Genomic DNA, 17,723 nt, shown 5'->3' on the forward strand with positions numbered 1-17,723 from the left:
TCTGGAAGAAATATTCTTGGAAGCAAAGAGGAAGGGATAGCCTTTTTAAAGACAAATGAAAGTGATATGTAACGCACAAAAACATTTGGAGCCAACTGGAGTATTGGGAAAGGTAGGCTTCCAGTGGGCAGGCTTTTACTGAGATAGATGTCCACACAAACCTTTGAGTGCTAGAATAGAAGAGCAGTTCACCTCCACAGCAGCTGACACCTGAGGCTTCCATGAAGGCTGATCAGGAGGGACTCTACCTCTTATGCAAGCACTTGAAACTAAAGCCCTACCTGAGAGAGGTTTGGCTACAAATAAGGAGAGCAGGCGATGCGGATTAAGATACTATGAACTGGTCAAATAAACAATGATTTCAAACTTAAGCCCCAAATCAATTAACCTAGGGAATTTAGTATTGTTTCACAATCTGAGATTTATCCCTACTGTCAAGCCTAAAGGTACTATGCTGTTCCAACAGGAAACACATGCTGGATCTGACTACCAAGTTACCAGAGCTGCTGAAATCTTTATTTTCAGAGCAATAGCCAGAATCCTATCACTTAAAAAAATAATATCTAGACCTAAAACAGTGTATTTCAGTGGAGTTTTGGCAAAGTGGACTCAATATTGTCTGAAACTATGAATTTCCTCAAGTTGACATTCACTTTCACTTTTACAAAACATTTGCAGTTTCCTCCTCTGCTCTTATCAATACAGGGTGAGATGCTCTAAAGCATAGGCATGTACTTTGTGATCATGTTGCTTCCCACATGGCCAGCTCTAGGCAGTGTGATCCAAGGTGAGTAGCAACAGGTTTATTATGTGTACCAGAGAGCAGAATGACTAATGATAACCAAAGAAATTTTATTGTAAATTTAAAGTAATTAAAGCTTTTTTAATCATTATAATAATTTTTTTAAATTTCAGCTTAATAATTATTTTTATTGTTTCTCTTAAAATTTGTTTATCAGTGGTAAACGAGTCTCTTAGTCAATGCCAGATATTACAGCTAATAAATGAAATGGAGATATTGTACTGTCAATCTAAATAAACAGAGAGGCTCTCTAAAAGAAAATGATATTTATTCAGAAATAGGGCACTGCAATGGGAATATGTGTGCCATGATAAACTATGTGCATATTCAGGGTGGAAAAGGAAGACAAAGGGTTTTAAAGGAAAAATTAGGAGGATTACATAATCATTTTGAAATAATTATCTTTGGCTACAAGAATCAATAACAAGAGTGACACTAGTCCCAGATTGGACAGACAGTTGCTGGGTAAGTGTCCTCACTGAAGTATTTTCTTGTATGAGGTTGCAATGGCCTTTGTGCAAGGTTGTGGGTTTTGCAGAGTCCTTTGTGTCAATTCTTGCTATCAGGTATTTATGGGTGAGAACTCTCCCTTCATGGCTTTGCCCAGCTCTATTTTTCAGGATTTAGGTTTGTTTGTTTGTTTGTTTGTTTAACACAATTGACTCCATTTTGATTCTGACAACTTTCACAGTACCATACATTAGATCAATAATTATATATAAAAGGTGCTCATAGATTCTGAAGACAGATTATAGGATTGCTCAAAAAGAAATATTCATCTTATAAGTTATAGAAATTTTCTGTACAATATTGTCTACTATTGTAGTTAACAATACTGTAACTTTAAATGTAGGAAGACAGATCTCATGTTGTGTTCTTACCACAATAAAACAGTATTTTTAGAAAGGAAATACTGGCCAAGGGCAGCCCCCTCTGCCTGGAAGAGGCAAGAGAGCATGCCCAGGGCCCTCGGCAGGAGCTGAGGGTGTCACACCCCACCAGGAAGCAGGCAGGAGACCATGCCAGAAACACCACTTTGGTGCAGATGGCCCACCACGACCACCACCACAGCCACAACTGCTACAAAAGTGGCTCAGTGCCATAGCAGTGGCCACAGCCACCAGGCAGGTAACCTACCAGACACTCAACTGCGTTGACACTGAGAGAGTCACCAGCAGACACTGGAAAAGGAAGAGGATGTCTCTTTCCTCAGAGTCCACTCCAGAGTAAAAGCAACTTCTCTGCCAGATGACCAGACATCAATGTAGAGATACTAGAAATACAAAAACCCAAGAAAATACCACCAAAAGAATACAGTAATTCTCAAATACTTTGTAGAGGAGGAAACCCTTGAAATGACCAAAAAGGAATTCCAAGCAATGATCTTGGGGAAGCTCACTGAGATATGAGAAGACTCAATTAGACAAAATAATAAGACAAGAAAAAAAATCTGGGATATGAAGGAGGAAATTTACAAAGAGATTAATACCTTAAAAAAGAATGTAGGAGAACTCATGAAACTGAAAGATTCACTCAGCAAAATAAAAAACACAACCTAGAGCTTAAGCAGCAGGCTAGAACAAGCAGAAGAAAGAACTGATCTTTAAGATAGTCTTTTTGAAATAACCCAGGCAGACAAAAAAAAAAAAAAGGAAAAAATAATTTTAAAAAAATGAAAATCTGAGAGAGCTACAGACAACCTTAAGCACCACAAACATTTGAATCATGGGTGTTCCAGAAGGAGAGGAGAAAGGAAAAAGCATGCAAAACCTATTCAAAAAAAAAATAACAGCAAACTTCCCAGGTATAGGGAGAGACATGGACCTTCAGATCCATGAGTCTGAAAGATCCCCCAACAGATTCAACCCAAAAAGATCCTCTCCAAGACACATTATAGTCAAACTGGCAAAGCTCAAAGACAAAGAGAATCTTTTAAAAAGCAAGAGAAAAGCATCAAGTCACCTATGAGGGAGCCCCTATCAGACTAACAGACTTCTCAACGGAAACTCTACAGACCAGAAAAAAATGGGATAATATATTCAAAATACAAAAATAAAAAACAAACAAAAAAAAAACTCCAGCCAAGAATACTAAATCCACCAAGGCTATCCTTCAGAAACGAGGGAGAAATAGTGTATTTTCCATACAAACAAAAACTACAGTTCACCACCACACGACCAGTCCTACAAGAAATCATCAAGGAAGTCCTGCATCTGGAATATGAAAGATAATAATCACTACAATGAAAACACAAGAACAAAACCCACTGGTAGAACAAAAAATGCAAATGAGAAAGAGAAGGAAGCTAAATCCTACCACAAAAAAACATAATTACAATGTAATAATGCCCCTGCTTTATTTCTGATTTTAGTAATTTCGGTCTCCTCTGTTTTCCTTGGTCAGTCTATATAAAGGTTTGCAAATTTTGCTGATCTTTTTAAAGAATCAAAAGGAAAAAAAGGAAATATTAATCTTATTCTTTTGTAAGAGAAATAATTACAGCAGAAAAGATTATAAATTCTCTTTCACTGGTGTAGTGGGTTAAATGGTGACCCCCACCCCCAAAAGATACATTCACATTCTAATCCTCAGAACCTGTGAATGTGACCTCATTTCAAAAAAAGGTCTTTGCTCATGTAATTGAGAATCTTGAGATGAGGTCATATTGGATTATTCAGGTGGGACCTAAAACCAATGACGAGTGTCCTTGTAAGAGATACACAGGAAGAAGAGAAGGCCATATGAAGACAGAAGCAGAGACTGGAGCTATACTGCCACAAGCCAAGCAACACCTGGAGCTACCAGAAGCTGGAATAGGGAAGGAGTACCCCCCAAAGAGCCTTTGGAGGGAGCACGGTTCTGCTGACACCCTGATTTCAGAATTCTGGCCTCAAGAACTAAGGGAGAATAAATTTCTCTTGTTTAAGCCACCAAGCTTGCAATTAAGGAAACTAAAAACCAGAATGACCTTAGAAAAGTGTTTCCTGAAAGCAGAAAAAGAGACTAGGTGATTCATGATTTGATCTTCAAAGCTAGTTTCTATACCACGGGATCCAACATGCCTGGCACTTTGCAGGAATTCACCAGTTGCTACTTCAACCCCATGGGCACTACAACAATCCATTCTGTTACCACCATATGGCTACTGCCCAACCACAGTTACTCTCAAAAATCTACATTTTCTTGTTAATTTAGACAAAACTGTGCACTAGAATCATCTTCACGTATACCTGCCAGAAGCACTGAAAACCCTGAAAATTCTGATTTAGGAAGTCTGGGCTGGGGCCTAACTATTTGTATGTTTAAGATGCTGATGTTCACCAAAGACTGAAACTTTGAACCTAGGACATTCAGCAACTGGACTTGCTGGTTACTCTCATCTCAAAACCTTCTTGGGCTGATAGGTAAAAGGAACAGTGTGATGCAGGGAGCAGGGAATACAGGCAGGATGACAGATAATACATATAAGAAAGCAAGACACACTTTGAGAGAAATCTGCCATCTCACTCCTGGAAATGAACCACCATGCAATATTTCTGGGTCTGTGCAGACTCCAAAGGTGGAATGAGAAAAAGTGAAACCAGACTTGGTGTATAGTTGAAGCATAAAAGTACTTATGGATTAAATCATAAGCCTCATATGAATGATAAAATGTTTATACATTAAAGTATACAATATGCCAAGAAAAATAAAAAGAGAGCCATGAAATTAAATTCAATTTAAGAACTATTTATTGAATTTCTACTATCTGTCAGATACTGTGCTAGGTATGGGGCCCCCAATAATGAATTAGATAGTCCCTCCCCTTCTGTCAAGAATTAACCAAGGGCACTAGAAGAAAATCCAAAAACACAGAAGCATGGTTATAACTGATCTCAAACCTTGTACCCAGGCCTGAAGCTGATTTCTCACTGTGGTCACATTCAATACAGAACAACTGATGTTATGAGAAAATGGAAATTAGTGGCACCATGTTTAAGAAGTTGACATTTGTTAAAAGTTAGAGGAGTTTAAGGAAATTCTCCACCCTTGGTTAAGTAAAAATTAGAAAGGACATTAAATGTTACTGATTTGACTAATAAATAGAGCTGAAAGATTTGGCTTCTGACTCTTGTGAGGATCCCTTAGTGAATACCAAACTATAGTACTAGAGTTAGTCCTTTGTAAAATGGGGCTGATTTTAAAAAATAAAAAAAAGAATCCAACTTGGTCTATCTTCATTAACATATCATCAATGTCACTGTTAAATTAGATGGCTAAGTTCAGAACTATGATAGTCATTAATTCATTAATATTTGTAATAAAACGAGTATAACTCTAGCTCAAAACACAACCTCCTTCCAAAAATCAGTGATCCCTACCAGGATTGGCATACATTCATTCACACATTTAACCAATATTTTATGAGCTGCTACCATGTTAGGCACTGTGCTGGGCACTGCAGTTGCAGCAATGAACACATAGTCTTGCCTTCTGTAAGGATCATTCTTTAAAGCATATTTCATCAAGAGCCACTTCCTAATACCCCTGCGGCAGACATTGCTAACAAATCACAACACCCTCTCCTGCCAAGCCCCTAGAAAGTCTGAGGATCTTTCCCAACATGATACTAATGAGAATATCACCAGTCAAAAGCAGACCACAAGATGACTCTTGGTCATCCAAGAGTCTAACCAAACTACATTGAAATCACATGCTGTTCCTGCAAAATACCAAGCTTTGGCTCGTGTTGTTTTGTTTTTTAACCTGCCTCATCTTTCTTGCTGTGACCATCTAAATCAAATCTTCTGAGAATACAGCTCAAATGCTGTCTACCTTGAATCCTCCCCATATATAAATTCCTCTTCTGAATCTGTATTTCTTCCCTTTTTTTTTTTTTTTGTCTTTTTTTGTGACCGGTAAGGGGATAGCAACCCTTGGTTTGGTGTCATCCACACCGCACTCAGCCAGTGAGCGCACCGGCCATCCCTATATAGGATCCGAACCCGCGGTGGGAGTGCCGCTGCGCACCCAGTGCCGCACTCTCCCAAGTGGCCACGGGGCCAGCCCAGTTCTTCCCTTTTTAAACAGTATTCAACATAGCCTACCTAATAAAGTACATGTCCTCTCATATAAGCATCTTAGGGCTAAAAATATGTCTTAAGTCTTCGCCTCATATTATCTATCATACAACTTTGCACACACACACACACATAGACATTCTTGCTAGACACTGGTCCAATTGATTAATTATGAGAGAACTTGAGATTAATTGAGAGAACATATAAGCTCACTTGGGAAATGCTCACTGTATAGTATAATCAGTGAGCATATATCATTTCTTCTGTTCTGGTTATCAAGTTGCATTTGCAAAGCAAATTACTCTTAAGATTTCATTTATTTGAGAGAAGAAAAATTATATTTGGTGTACATTAAAGGAACTAGATTCTTAACTTTTGAGTCATGGTTTTCTGGGGGGCTGTGAAGCCCCTGATATTGTATACAGCATTTGTGTATACATGCCTACACGCATTTTTCCAGAGAAAGGACTCACAGCTTTCTCTGGATTCTCAAAAGTTAGGAACTAGAATATATGTGCAATAATTATATTAATTAATACTGACAGAGACGTTGATGTGTTTGTTCACACATACATCAAAATCGCATGTTGGGAAAGGGAAGAACCCCACTTACTGCTCTTTCCAGGTTTATATCACTCTCAGGCTAATTCTGGTAATCTCCAAACTTTTTCTTATCTTCACTACTCCCACTTAGCTTTTTTTTAGCACATAGACTTCTGAACAATCAATAGTATCTATTAAACTTCCATGATATTTTCAGAACCTAACAAACCTCTACTAATGAACTTAGCAAACAGTTTTTTAGTATTAAATCTTGTATCTTCAGGAAACATGTTTCCAAAAATATCCAAATTAAAATACATGAACTAACTTAAAAGTATTTAGTCATTAATAGTACTTTACCTATGGAAATACAAACAAATAAGTATAAATAAGGCACTAGGAAAAGAAAATGCACATCCTTAAGACAAACAGTATAAGTGAATTAATGTTTATTTAAAACCATGCATGACTTTTTCCAGTGTGAATGGACTGGTTCGCATCATACCATACTTACAGATACCAAGTGACTATAACTTTTGTCCACAAGACATACTGGATTAAACATTGTGATCAATCCAAAGGGTACCTTTTTAAAAAGAATTTAAGTACTTAGCTATAAAAATAAGTTAGTCAGTTGCTTATGAGACTTATTCTTTAAAAAAAGGTTTTTAATGAGTCAAATTTATTACAAAGAATTAATGTGGAATCAAAGCCAAATACGTTCCCTGGGACATGCCAGAGGTAAGCAAAATGTTGTTAGTAGAATTAACATTACTAAAAAAAATACTACATTTTTTTCTGAATAGTAATAAAGACATCATGGCACATTATCATTATTTGATAATAGAAAACAGGAAGATGTTTCAACATTGACTTTTTGTTGTTTCTATAAAGGTAAAAAAAAAAAAACTTCAACAGAACATGTATATAAATTCTAGTTGGTGAGCCATAAAGAGGTGTTCTCTTCAAGAGCATGCAATTCCCTATAAATAATGTGTCTCATTTCAATGCATATTTACATTTCAAACAGAGCTCTTTCAGCCACTAACAACTCCTCATCTACTTTATCTACAAAGACTTTAGTTGGGCAATTCCACAATAATAGCTCCTTTGAATGTGTATAATTTTTTTGTATGTTGGTTTGAACGTGTATAATTTTTTTAAAATAGTAATAATTCACTTGTATTTTTTCTATTTTATTGATTTACATATTTCATATACGGCCATATGAATGACCAAGTATGTACAATATTTTTAAAGTCAAAAATAACAATTATATACAGTTTGCAAAGATCAGATTCTAACCATAGACACCTTTCATCTAGTCCAATGACTAGAGACTTTCCAACAGCAGTAATAACTACCAGGTACTCCATCAGGCCAAACAAAGCCTCAATACTATTGATTTATTTTTTTCCTTTAAATGCTTTCATTTTTCTTAAAGAAATGTTCACAATTTACCATCTTTGAAACTGGCAATAGCTACATGAACAACGCCTTATGCCATAAATCAAAGTCTTTTCCTTATCCAAAAGCTACTGTTAATTGAAGGCAATTTTACAATTCAGATCAAATTCAGATGTCTAGATTCCAGATACCTGGCATAAAATATGCAAATCTGCCAAGAGAAATTAGATATTTTTCTTCTTTTCTTTTAATATAACCCACTATATAATAGTGAACTAAATATATTTGTTTCATAGAAACAACTTACATTTGCCAATACAGGGCAAATGGTCTATGTACAGATACATTAGGACTGCCTAACTGACAGTGAGTGTTGCTGACCAGGCTCCAAGTCAATGAAGCTAATATGGTGGAGCTCTCTGCTGAATGGACTTTCCCTTTAGGATACGTCGGATCTGGAAGAGAAATAAATAGGATTTGAGAGGTTTATTTCTTATGGTCAAAGTGGTATATTTCCCTCAGAGTTTCATTTCTTTCTTATACATATATTCTACACCACTCCTATTAACTTGTAAGTATATGAAAAAATATGCACAATATTTGTCAAAATAAGGTGACTTAAAAAATATTACCAATCCTTCTAAAGTTTATTTCAGATCTCCTCTAAAGATCTTTGAGTGCAAGAAAGTAACATCTCCGTTAAAAATTATCTGAAGTTGAAAATCTCTAATAACTTAAATAAGACCCATAATCCTTTCCTAATTTTTACTCCTCCCATATGTGAGAACATTTAATATAAGGCAGTAATTACAGTATATTATAATATCTTACTTATCTTGAAGTCAGCCTCAATTAATGAGAATGAAAGACCCATCTTATACACACACAAGTACATCCTTGATACCCTTCAAGTTAAAACAGCTGTCATGATATCCAAGTGTTAAAACATCTGTGCGTAACTTTACAGATCACAGGAAAGCCCCCAGACTCATCCAGAGCCTAGTGATTGATTTTATACCCCAGTGTGACAAATTTTATTATCTGTCTCTCATCCCACAGCAGATCAGAAGCAACAATTTAGAAGAAAGAAGACTGGGTTAGGGAACACAACTGATAGTTGCTAGAAGGAAACACAATGACCACAGTCTGACAATACAAGCAAGAGAAAAAGCCTTCTCCCCCACAACAAACATATACACAAAATACAAGAGCAAAAAGGAGAGTAATCTGAGAACATTTAGTGAAGAGTCAACAGGCCCTCCATCCCTCAATACTCCTGAGAACCTCTTTCTATAACTTCATACTGCAAAGAGTGAAGTAGAAGCAAATACTGGGCTTAGTACTCTGCCATTTATATTTAATGATGGTTCCTGTCCTTGGGACCTCTCTGAATCTAAATTTTCTCAGCTGAACCTTTATATGGGAAAGTTTTCATGACTATTAAGTGGTCTAATATACATAAAACACCTTACAAACTATCAAGAGATTCTTTCTAAGTTATAAAGAGCTCTACAAATAGAGGTTTCTATAACATGATGGTCATAATGACATCTAGGAATCAAAGAAAAAGCTAAACTGCATTACATATATCTTATTTTGTGATGAGTAAAGTATGTAATGACCTACTCACAGCTACAATCATCTTCATTCCGTCCAGGAAAAGATTTTCATCAAAAATAGTTTAAGTTCTTAAAAGATTAAGTTCTTGTATCTAGAAAAGTTCACTTATGTGAAACTATTCAATCCCCAGTGATAATACATAACCATATTTGATTGGTAAGGCATAACTTTGTTTAAAATATAAAATATTTCTGGGTTCTGAATTACATAAAGGCTCCCTCCATTTCTTGTCAGTATCACTTAGTAGATAGAAATAACTTTAACAGCTAATGCTCACTGAGCACTTGCTATGTGCCTGGTACTGTTTTGAACACTCTATAGGTACAAACTCATTTAATACCCACAATATTTGAAGGCTCATATCTTATAAAACAAAGATTATCTTTCCTTGGTATCTGCAAGAACCCTGGTACTTTCTCTCTCATCAGCTTCCAAACCTCAAACCATTCTGATCTATTTTAAACCCAAGTTTGTATCATGGAAGAGAAGAAAAGACTACCCCACCTCTGATAATTTTGGGTCCATGGATAAACCCTCTAATTTTTTACTCTTACTTTGTAAACACAGCAATTAACTCCAAAGTGCTACAATAACTACTGTGGGCCAAGGACAGAGACAGAGCCCACCTGAAGAGCACCAGCAGGCCTTCGCCCTGCCCAACCTCATCTCCCTTTGTTTCAGACTGGAGTACTTAAAGGCATCTCCTCTGCCTCCTGTGACCCCTGCCTCCTGTGACCCCTACCTGTTCTCCCACAGGGCCATCAGGCACCAAATGTACTGGCTGTTCATTCTCCAAGTTCCGAGTACTTGGGTCTGCTCCCTTCCTCATCAACAGGCGGACTGCATCCAACTGTGTCACCCGATACTGCAGGCTGGCAGCAACATGGAGGGCAGTGTTTCCATTGTAAGCCTGCAGACAAAGACATGAAATAACACACATCAAGAAGGGGACTCTCATGAAAGGAGCTCAAAAGCTTGAAGAAGGTATAAAAGAAGGTCATGCCAACGGTGATGTGATTATTGAAGCTTTCTAAAAGTACCTTTGCATTCACAAAAGACAGGCAACTGGGCAGCTCCAAAAAGAGGCGAATTAGTTCCAGATTTGCTTCTTCAGCTGCCAAATGCAGGGCTGTGCGGCCACTTTTACGATCCTTTTCAAAGGCAAGAGGCGGGGAGAAATGAAAATCCAGATACCATGTCTTGGAATACATTTTTCACCCAGTCTCTCAAATGCCTAACTCAGACTTGGAAACTCACTTTGAATTCTCCCTTCTCCACAAAGCCTTCCTTAATCCCAAGCTAAATGGATTCTCTTACTCCTTTTAAATTCCCTATTAATTTGCCTATATGCCTCTTATCACAGTCTACCCTTGCATACAGGTGGCCATAAAATGTAGAAACATGTATTATAATACATGATTAAAAATATCATTTATCAATGAACCGTTTACTATGTATTTACCTGTTTTTCCAGACTTGGTGGCCACCCTGTAGAGTTATATTTAGCTTTAACTCTCACCTCTTCTATTAGACAGTAAGCCCCCTAAAGCCTCAAGTGGTTTATGATTTAGGCATTTTTCCCTCCAAACCACCTAACCTAGTGCCTTGCACACAGGAGATACTCAGCAAATAAACTTCAAATTTAAAAAGAATAAAATATTTTCCAGTTTGAAAAACAGAAGATTAAGTCCAGATCCTACAACAATGAAGACACCCTTATGAAAAGCACTACCTTTATTAACAGTGTGTGAAAATGGAAGCCAAAATGACAGTACCAATTTCAAGCATTTTCTTTTCCTTTCAAACAAACACTAATTTCTTCACAGCTAAATAACCTTTTAAAACATCATAATCTACAGATCAAAAGGAAATTGAGAAAGCAAATGAAATGATCTTTTAAAATCAAAGCTTCTTAACTATCCATATATTGCAACGCCACTAATTCAAAAAGAAAAGAAAAGAAAAGAAAAAAAGATGTCTCAATCTGCACTTGGGAAAAAATGCTATAACCACTTTTCTCTCCTACCCATTTCAAAACTTTCTGTAAATTTACCTTTGCTTCCACTGCTGCTCCCATTTGAATCAGACACTTAATGGTGTCAACCAGACTCTTATTCTTCAGTAAAAGCTCCTGAACTTCAGGTGAATGAGGTTGTTGATTTCTCTGGAGTTCATGCACCACAGCATTGTGGGCCATTACGGCACAATGAAGGGGAGTCAGGCCTAGGAAAAAAGTATAATAAAGCAGTGGTCAAGCATCCCAGCCAGTCTTTTGGTTGCTCTGTAATTACAAACTTTAAGGATGGCCTCTAACTTTATCTACAAATGGGCTGCACAAGAACTAGTAAGGAAATCTGAATATTCCCTCCATTGGGTCTTTGTGTTCATTTTGTCAACAGAATATTTTAGCTTTAATTACCTCCTTCCTATTGGGATACTTAATATTAATACCCTTAGAATTTATGGGCCCCACTCTCTAAATGGTCCTTTATCCAATAAAGTTTTAGCTGCTTACCATCATAGTTAGTTGCCTCAAGATCCACAAACTGATTGCTCCTTATTGCTCCCTTCTGAATTGCCTGCAAAATTTTAAAATATATATCTGTAAGCAAAAGTCAAGTTACACAAATACTTATCGATTAGTACCCCAAGAAATGAGTAAGTCAAAATAGATTAATATCTCAAAACAGATTGCAACAGGCAACCTACACCTGATTTCTCATATCCAAGCCCTATCTCTTTGGCCCTGCCGTAATGGAAACCTGGTTCACTGTCTCTTACCTGAAGCACCTGAGAGTGGCCCTTCTCAGCACAGACATGCAGAGGTGTTCTTCCCCAGCAGTCTGTGGTGTTCACCTGGGCCCCAAGGTTCACCAGATCCTGCACAATGAGATGCTGATTGGCAGCCACTGCCACTTGAAAGGCACTCTGTGGATATTAAGAGGAAAAAAGTACTTTTTAGACATAATACTAGCATAACAAGGAATATGAAACTAAACTATGAGGGAAAAATCCACATGGAGAAAATAAATCCTATTAATAAGCAATCAGACAGTGTAAGACAAAGAAACTAAAATAAGCTTAGGGTATGACTTTATTATACTCAGTGTTTGGTCAAATAATTACAAAGTTAACATTACTAATGTAAAGGCTGATGGTGGCAAAAACTCAACACCTCAAAGTCAATATTAACTAAACTTTCTTGAGCTTGTGCTCTGAAATGATCCACACATGAGACTGGTAGTCATTCACTTCACCATGAACACATCTTTGCCATTTCAGACTTTGTCAGGATCCGCACCTGTCCATTGTGCTCTTTAATATCCAGCATGTGAAGTGCATTCATCTTTCTTGCAAGAACATAAGAAAGTGCCCTTCTCCCTTGGGCAACAGCAATATGGAGAAACCTGGGGAACAAGGAAAGGATAACAGGTCACCATGCTCATCTTTTAAAAAAAATTCTTCCTTTAATCCTTCTTTTCTTTAACCATTGTAAAGGACACAGAAAGCCCCTTTTTTGCACTCAAATGAAATATTAAACAGCATAATTTGGTCTTCCAAAACCAATTATTCAAAGAAGACACATATATTTTCATTAATTAGAAAACGTAATTTGTTCATAAAAAAATTAAAAGGAAAAAAAGGAAAACGCTTTCTTGAAATATTAGCTATCACTGAGTAGCAGTTTCTACCTTCACTAGTCATCTTGGTCAGCCAATCACTAAGGTATAAGTTGGTATATCCTAGAAACATTCTGGGCCCCCTAGGTCCAATAAGTGTGGCTTACCAAATTAAGTACATGAGATAAAAGGATACTCACGTGTCACCATCAGCATCCTTTGAAAGAAACTGGTCCTGGGAAATATTTGCCAATTTGCTTTCTTCCTGCTCTACCTGCCACTGAAAAAATGATTTTCCTAACTGTGTGGTGTTCATTGGATTTCCAATGATATTCTGGAACGGCAGTGAAGTGTTTAAAGAAGCAGAGCCTGCATCATGCCCCACCATGGACTCACAGGCACTGTTCGGCATCATGCTGAAGTTCTGCAGGTGGGCATCATTTTGTTGCTGGACACTGGGGGAAGTCTGAATGGCAACAGCAATATTCTCAGATTCTCCATAACTACTTAGAAGGGATGAAAAACTTTGGTTTGGGCAGAATTGTGCTTCTTGACCATCAAAGATATTTGGTTCATAGTTGGGAGACTGGGAAGTTCTGGAATAAGAAGTGTATTCCAGAGTTGGGTTGTGGGTGTAGTGCTGTTGCTGCTGCTGCTGCTGCTGCTCTACATTCTGGTTCTGTGGAGAATACTGGTACATGGATCCCTGGTCCATCATTTGTGAGGAGCTGCTGACTTGGAATGGTTGATATTTCTGAGGTGGAGAGAAGACCTGCCCTCCATGGAATTCCTGACACTGCTCTCGGGGGGAGTTCTGAGGGACCACCACAGGGCTCATCCAGCTAACTTGGACTGTGTTCAGTGAAACTGGGCTGCATTCATTCTTAATATTTATAATGTTCTGAAGCAGATCGACACTGCTGTCCTGTTTGGACTCATTGTGATGAACATCTTCCATGCTCTCCCCAGGCGTTGGTGTTTGAGGTGGTGTCTGGAAAGAAAGAGAAGGCAATTGCACATTCACTTCCTTCTAAAATTATCCCAGGAATAATTTCCAAAGGGTATTCAGAGAAAAACAGTGAGATACTTACCAAAAATTGGGCATGCAACAGAGCTGGCCTTTTGCAAGATGGTCCATCAGACAACAAATTGGACCCTTTCCTTTTCCCACTATATGATACTATGTTCTTCAATTCTGTAGCCAAGAAAGGAATACGGAATCTGTGATCATTTTACTTTATAAATTTTACCCATAACCACACTAAATTATTTTACTGTAAAGCCCCCATAAAATTATGACTACAAGTAACTCTCACCTGAGAATTGCTCTGTGTTCACACCTTGTGTCTGTAAGAAAAAAATTTTCCAATTTAGAGTATATAAAATGGTTTCCTGCTTAATATACATTAATAAATAGACTTATCTCTACCACCCTTTACAGCTCACCATAAATCTCTGATGTAGTTATTTTGTCAATATTTACTTCCTATCTCAATTTTCATTCTATCTTGCAACTTTCCCATTTATACTTTCTTCTTAGTTCAATTCAGGTCAAGATGAAATGAATAAAGCCATTTGATTTTTCCCTTTCTAGTCAAAATGTTCCATTTCAATTGAGCCCCATTTATTTCCTTGCCCCTAATTTGCTTTCATTTAATATTTCATTTAATATTCATTAAATTTCTCTAATGCATCCACCAGATGCCTGGCACTGGACTAAGTGATAGAAATAGAGCAAACAACAAGAAAAATATGATCTTTGTCTTAGGGACTTTGTTGTTACTGAAAAACCGTTGACTTTCTGGACCTAGGTCAGCACAGAATGATAGTCTTGACAGACTAACCTCCTCCCCACCCCACTCAAAACAAAAAATAGGTGTGACCTTTACATCATCCACAGCTTGGCCAGAAGCCTTCTGTTTATGACTTCGGATGTGCAACAGGAGTTCCTTCACTGAGTTCTTCACACGAACACCTTGAAAGGGTCCTCTCTGCTGCCTGCCAACCCCCATATGGGGCTCAACTGTTCAAAAGAAAACAAAACATATTTCATTTAAATCTCTACACAAACATTAATAACCTCAAAGGCATAGCTGTCTAATGTATACACTCTCTACGCAACAGACTGCAAAGCCTTTCCAACTCACTCTGGTCAATGGCCTTGCGTGTCAAGTCCCCAGTTCTACTCAAAGATTCTGTGTTGCCTGATAACTTTCCCTAAGGAAAATTTCCTTAGGTACCCTAGGGAATTAAAACTCATAAAACGATAGTCAGGGATCCCCAGAGCCAATAGGTAGACTCAAATTAAGCCTCTCTGTCTCTCAATCCTATCTAGCCATGAAACAGGAACACAGATTTTACTACCCTGATTCTCATAGATGTATAATTATTCTTAACTTTGGAAAAACTTTGGAGGACAGGGGATAAATGATGCAGTTTTAGCTTTCCAAACCAAAGGCTTTACGTTCACGTAGAAATTTTAAAGTCTACTAATTCCACTCACCTAAGAAGGAACAAAATAACTTCCTCCAGAGATCTCAATGTACCAAAACCTAACAATTAACAATGTCTTAGATTTATTTATTATTTCCCTCCATTCATCTGTGCCAAGAAAGCTGCTTAAATTCACTGAGCTTAAACACATTTTCACATAAGCCCACAGGATTTCCCCTCACTGACTGTTTTTGAAATTGCTTACATAGGCCTTCTAAGTAAAAAGGAAATATGCTTGTTTTCACATTTAAACTTTAAAATGCACTTTAAGTACAGTATTCCATTTCTGACCACGATTATGTCATAACCTCTTGGGATATGAGTTGAACATAAACACGCAGAAAGTCAGGAAATGAATAATTCAGCCACTCTGTCGAGTGTGGGAAAAAGTAAGAAGATCAAACAAGAAAAACTGCATAATTTGAACACAGACACACACACATACATACATTAAACACATGAGATAAACAGCTCAATGATAGGGCGAATTAAACAATTAGTTGGTTTTACATTTAAGTTTAGGAACTGCCAGAATCTAACACAAAATTTCTCTGGAATGACAGCAGTTAATAAGTTAGCGTCACAAGGAGAAAAATGCGCTTTCAGAAATCCCCTATGGCTGTGTGGTAAACCAAGGAACCAGCAAAATAGTTTCTGCCAGATGAAGACCAAATGTGGAAGAAAAGGTCCTAAATATACACACACTTTTTGGTTCTGTTACACACTTAACATACAGTGGCTGAAATCACTTTTTAAATGATTTTTTTAAATTTTTTTAAATCACTTTTTAAAATAAAAGACAACCAAAACAGGAGTGGCTAGCAGTGGGGGATACCGGAAAGAGACGTTCTTTAAAATCAAGTTGATTGAACTCTCCAAAGTTTGAGATTGTCTAGACGTTCTCTAGTCTACCCACAGCAGCATCCTATTTTCCCTCAAATTATGCAACTCGGTTCATTAAGAAAGGAAACTGACCAATTCACAACCTTACAGAGGAAACAATGACTTCCTTTGCTAGACATGGCTTTACCCATTCTAAAGCACACAGAACAAATAAAAGGAAAGACGGTGGCACTTGGCTCGGTTGGTTTAACGTACAGCCTTGTAACACCAAGGTCAAGGGTTCGGATCCCCTTACCAGCCAACCACCATAAAACTACAAAACACTGCAGAACGTGTGGGCAGTCTCCTGAACCTTGCCAACACCAACTACAGACTTGAGTTGGTTTACAGTCCAGCTTCACCTTACCCCTTTTAAGTCACGACCTCAAACACAGTTCCCAAACCCTTATCCTCTGCTACAGCTTTTCACCAAAACAGCCTCAAGAAAAAAAACTACACCCACTTCTGCACTGTAAAGATCGTTATTAAAGAAAAACAGTATAAAAAAAGAAAATTACACCTACATCAGACCCAAAACCTCGTCACACTATATTAAACTCAAGAAAGCTGTTTTGTGAGCGAGAGAGATCTAATGTTCTTTCCCGCCAGAAGTCAGCGCTCTGCTGAGTGGGGCTTCAGAAGCTCCAGGGCCAGCTGGACGGCGCCGGGATTTCACAGACGGTCAAAGGCCACCGAGTTACGTCAGGCGCCCGGCCCAGGGTAAGGCAACCAGCAGGCGCTTAATAAACGATGGCTAACGTGCTGATGTCCTGCGGCTGAGGAGGGCGCGCACGGGCCCCAGGCAATTCCCATCTGGGGAGCCCGCCCCTACCCTCGCAGGCGGGTGGGCCCGGAGTAGACTGGGGTGCCGGACCGGCCCCCGCCCGGGCGGGCGGCTACCTTGCAGGCGCTCGGCGCGGGCGCCGCCTCTCGGCCGGGACTCGACGGCGCCGCAGGAGGACACGGACGAGGCGGAGGAGAAATCGGAGGAGTCGGAGCCGGGCGAACCGGGAGCCGAGGGCCCCGACGACGAGCAGCTGGCATCGCAGGCGCCCAGGGCGGCGGCCGGCGGCGAAGCCCCGTAGAAGTAGGCCAGGTTGAGCGGGCTGGTCATGAGGCCGCAGTCGCCGGCCGCGTCCAGCAGCCCCTCCGCGCCGCGGCTGTCGTCCAGCAGCTTGTCCACGATCATGCTCCCGGGCTCGGCCTTACCCAGACACCCGCGCCACCGGCTCGCTGCGCACGGTCGCCTCCGCTGTGGCTGCTGCGGAATCGAGTGACTACCGGCGGGCGGACGGC

General features: G+C 38.8%; 1 protein-coding gene across 3 annotated transcripts in view; it reads right to left on the bottom strand.

The window, feature by feature from the left end:
• NFKBIZ (NFKB inhibitor zeta) overlaps positions 1-17,710 on the bottom strand; it is an 85,262-nt gene extending 67,552 nt beyond the window's left edge. Inside the window, exons 1-13 of one of the 3 annotated variants that reach the window (XR_010023704.1) lie at positions 17,328-17,710; positions 14,936-15,075; positions 14,369-14,399; positions 14,144-14,247; positions 13,253-14,043; positions 12,734-12,839; positions 12,214-12,360; positions 11,948-12,011; positions 11,486-11,655; positions 10,473-10,583; positions 10,175-10,342; positions 8,120-8,267; positions 6,871-6,991 (exon numbers count right to left, since the gene is read on the bottom strand). Coding sequence is in view for 2 of the 3 variants with exons in the window: in XM_063098169.1 (XP_062954239.1) it covers positions 8,214-8,267; positions 10,175-10,342; positions 10,473-10,583; positions 11,486-11,655; positions 11,948-12,011; positions 12,214-12,360; positions 12,734-12,839; positions 13,253-14,043; positions 14,144-14,247; positions 14,369-14,399; positions 14,936-15,075; positions 17,328-17,616 (2,175 nt within the window). In the remaining variant the exon portion in view is untranslated. Of the gene's footprint in view, positions 1-6,870; positions 6,992-7,052; positions 8,268-10,174; positions 10,343-10,472; positions 10,584-11,485; positions 11,656-11,947; positions 12,012-12,213; positions 12,361-12,733; positions 12,840-13,252; positions 14,044-14,143; positions 14,248-14,368; positions 14,400-14,935; positions 15,076-17,327 lie in introns of those variants that run through there. The other 2 variants (XM_063098169.1, XM_063098162.1) reach the window with 2 other exon arrangements.
• Between the last annotated feature and the right edge of the window lie 13 nt (positions 17,711-17,723).

The sequence above is a fragment of the Cynocephalus volans genome, chromosome 1 (genome assembly GCF_027409185.1).
Source record: "Cynocephalus volans isolate mCynVol1 chromosome 1, mCynVol1.pri, whole genome shotgun sequence".
NCBI lineage: Eukaryota > Metazoa > Chordata > Mammalia > Dermoptera > Cynocephalidae > Cynocephalus > Cynocephalus volans.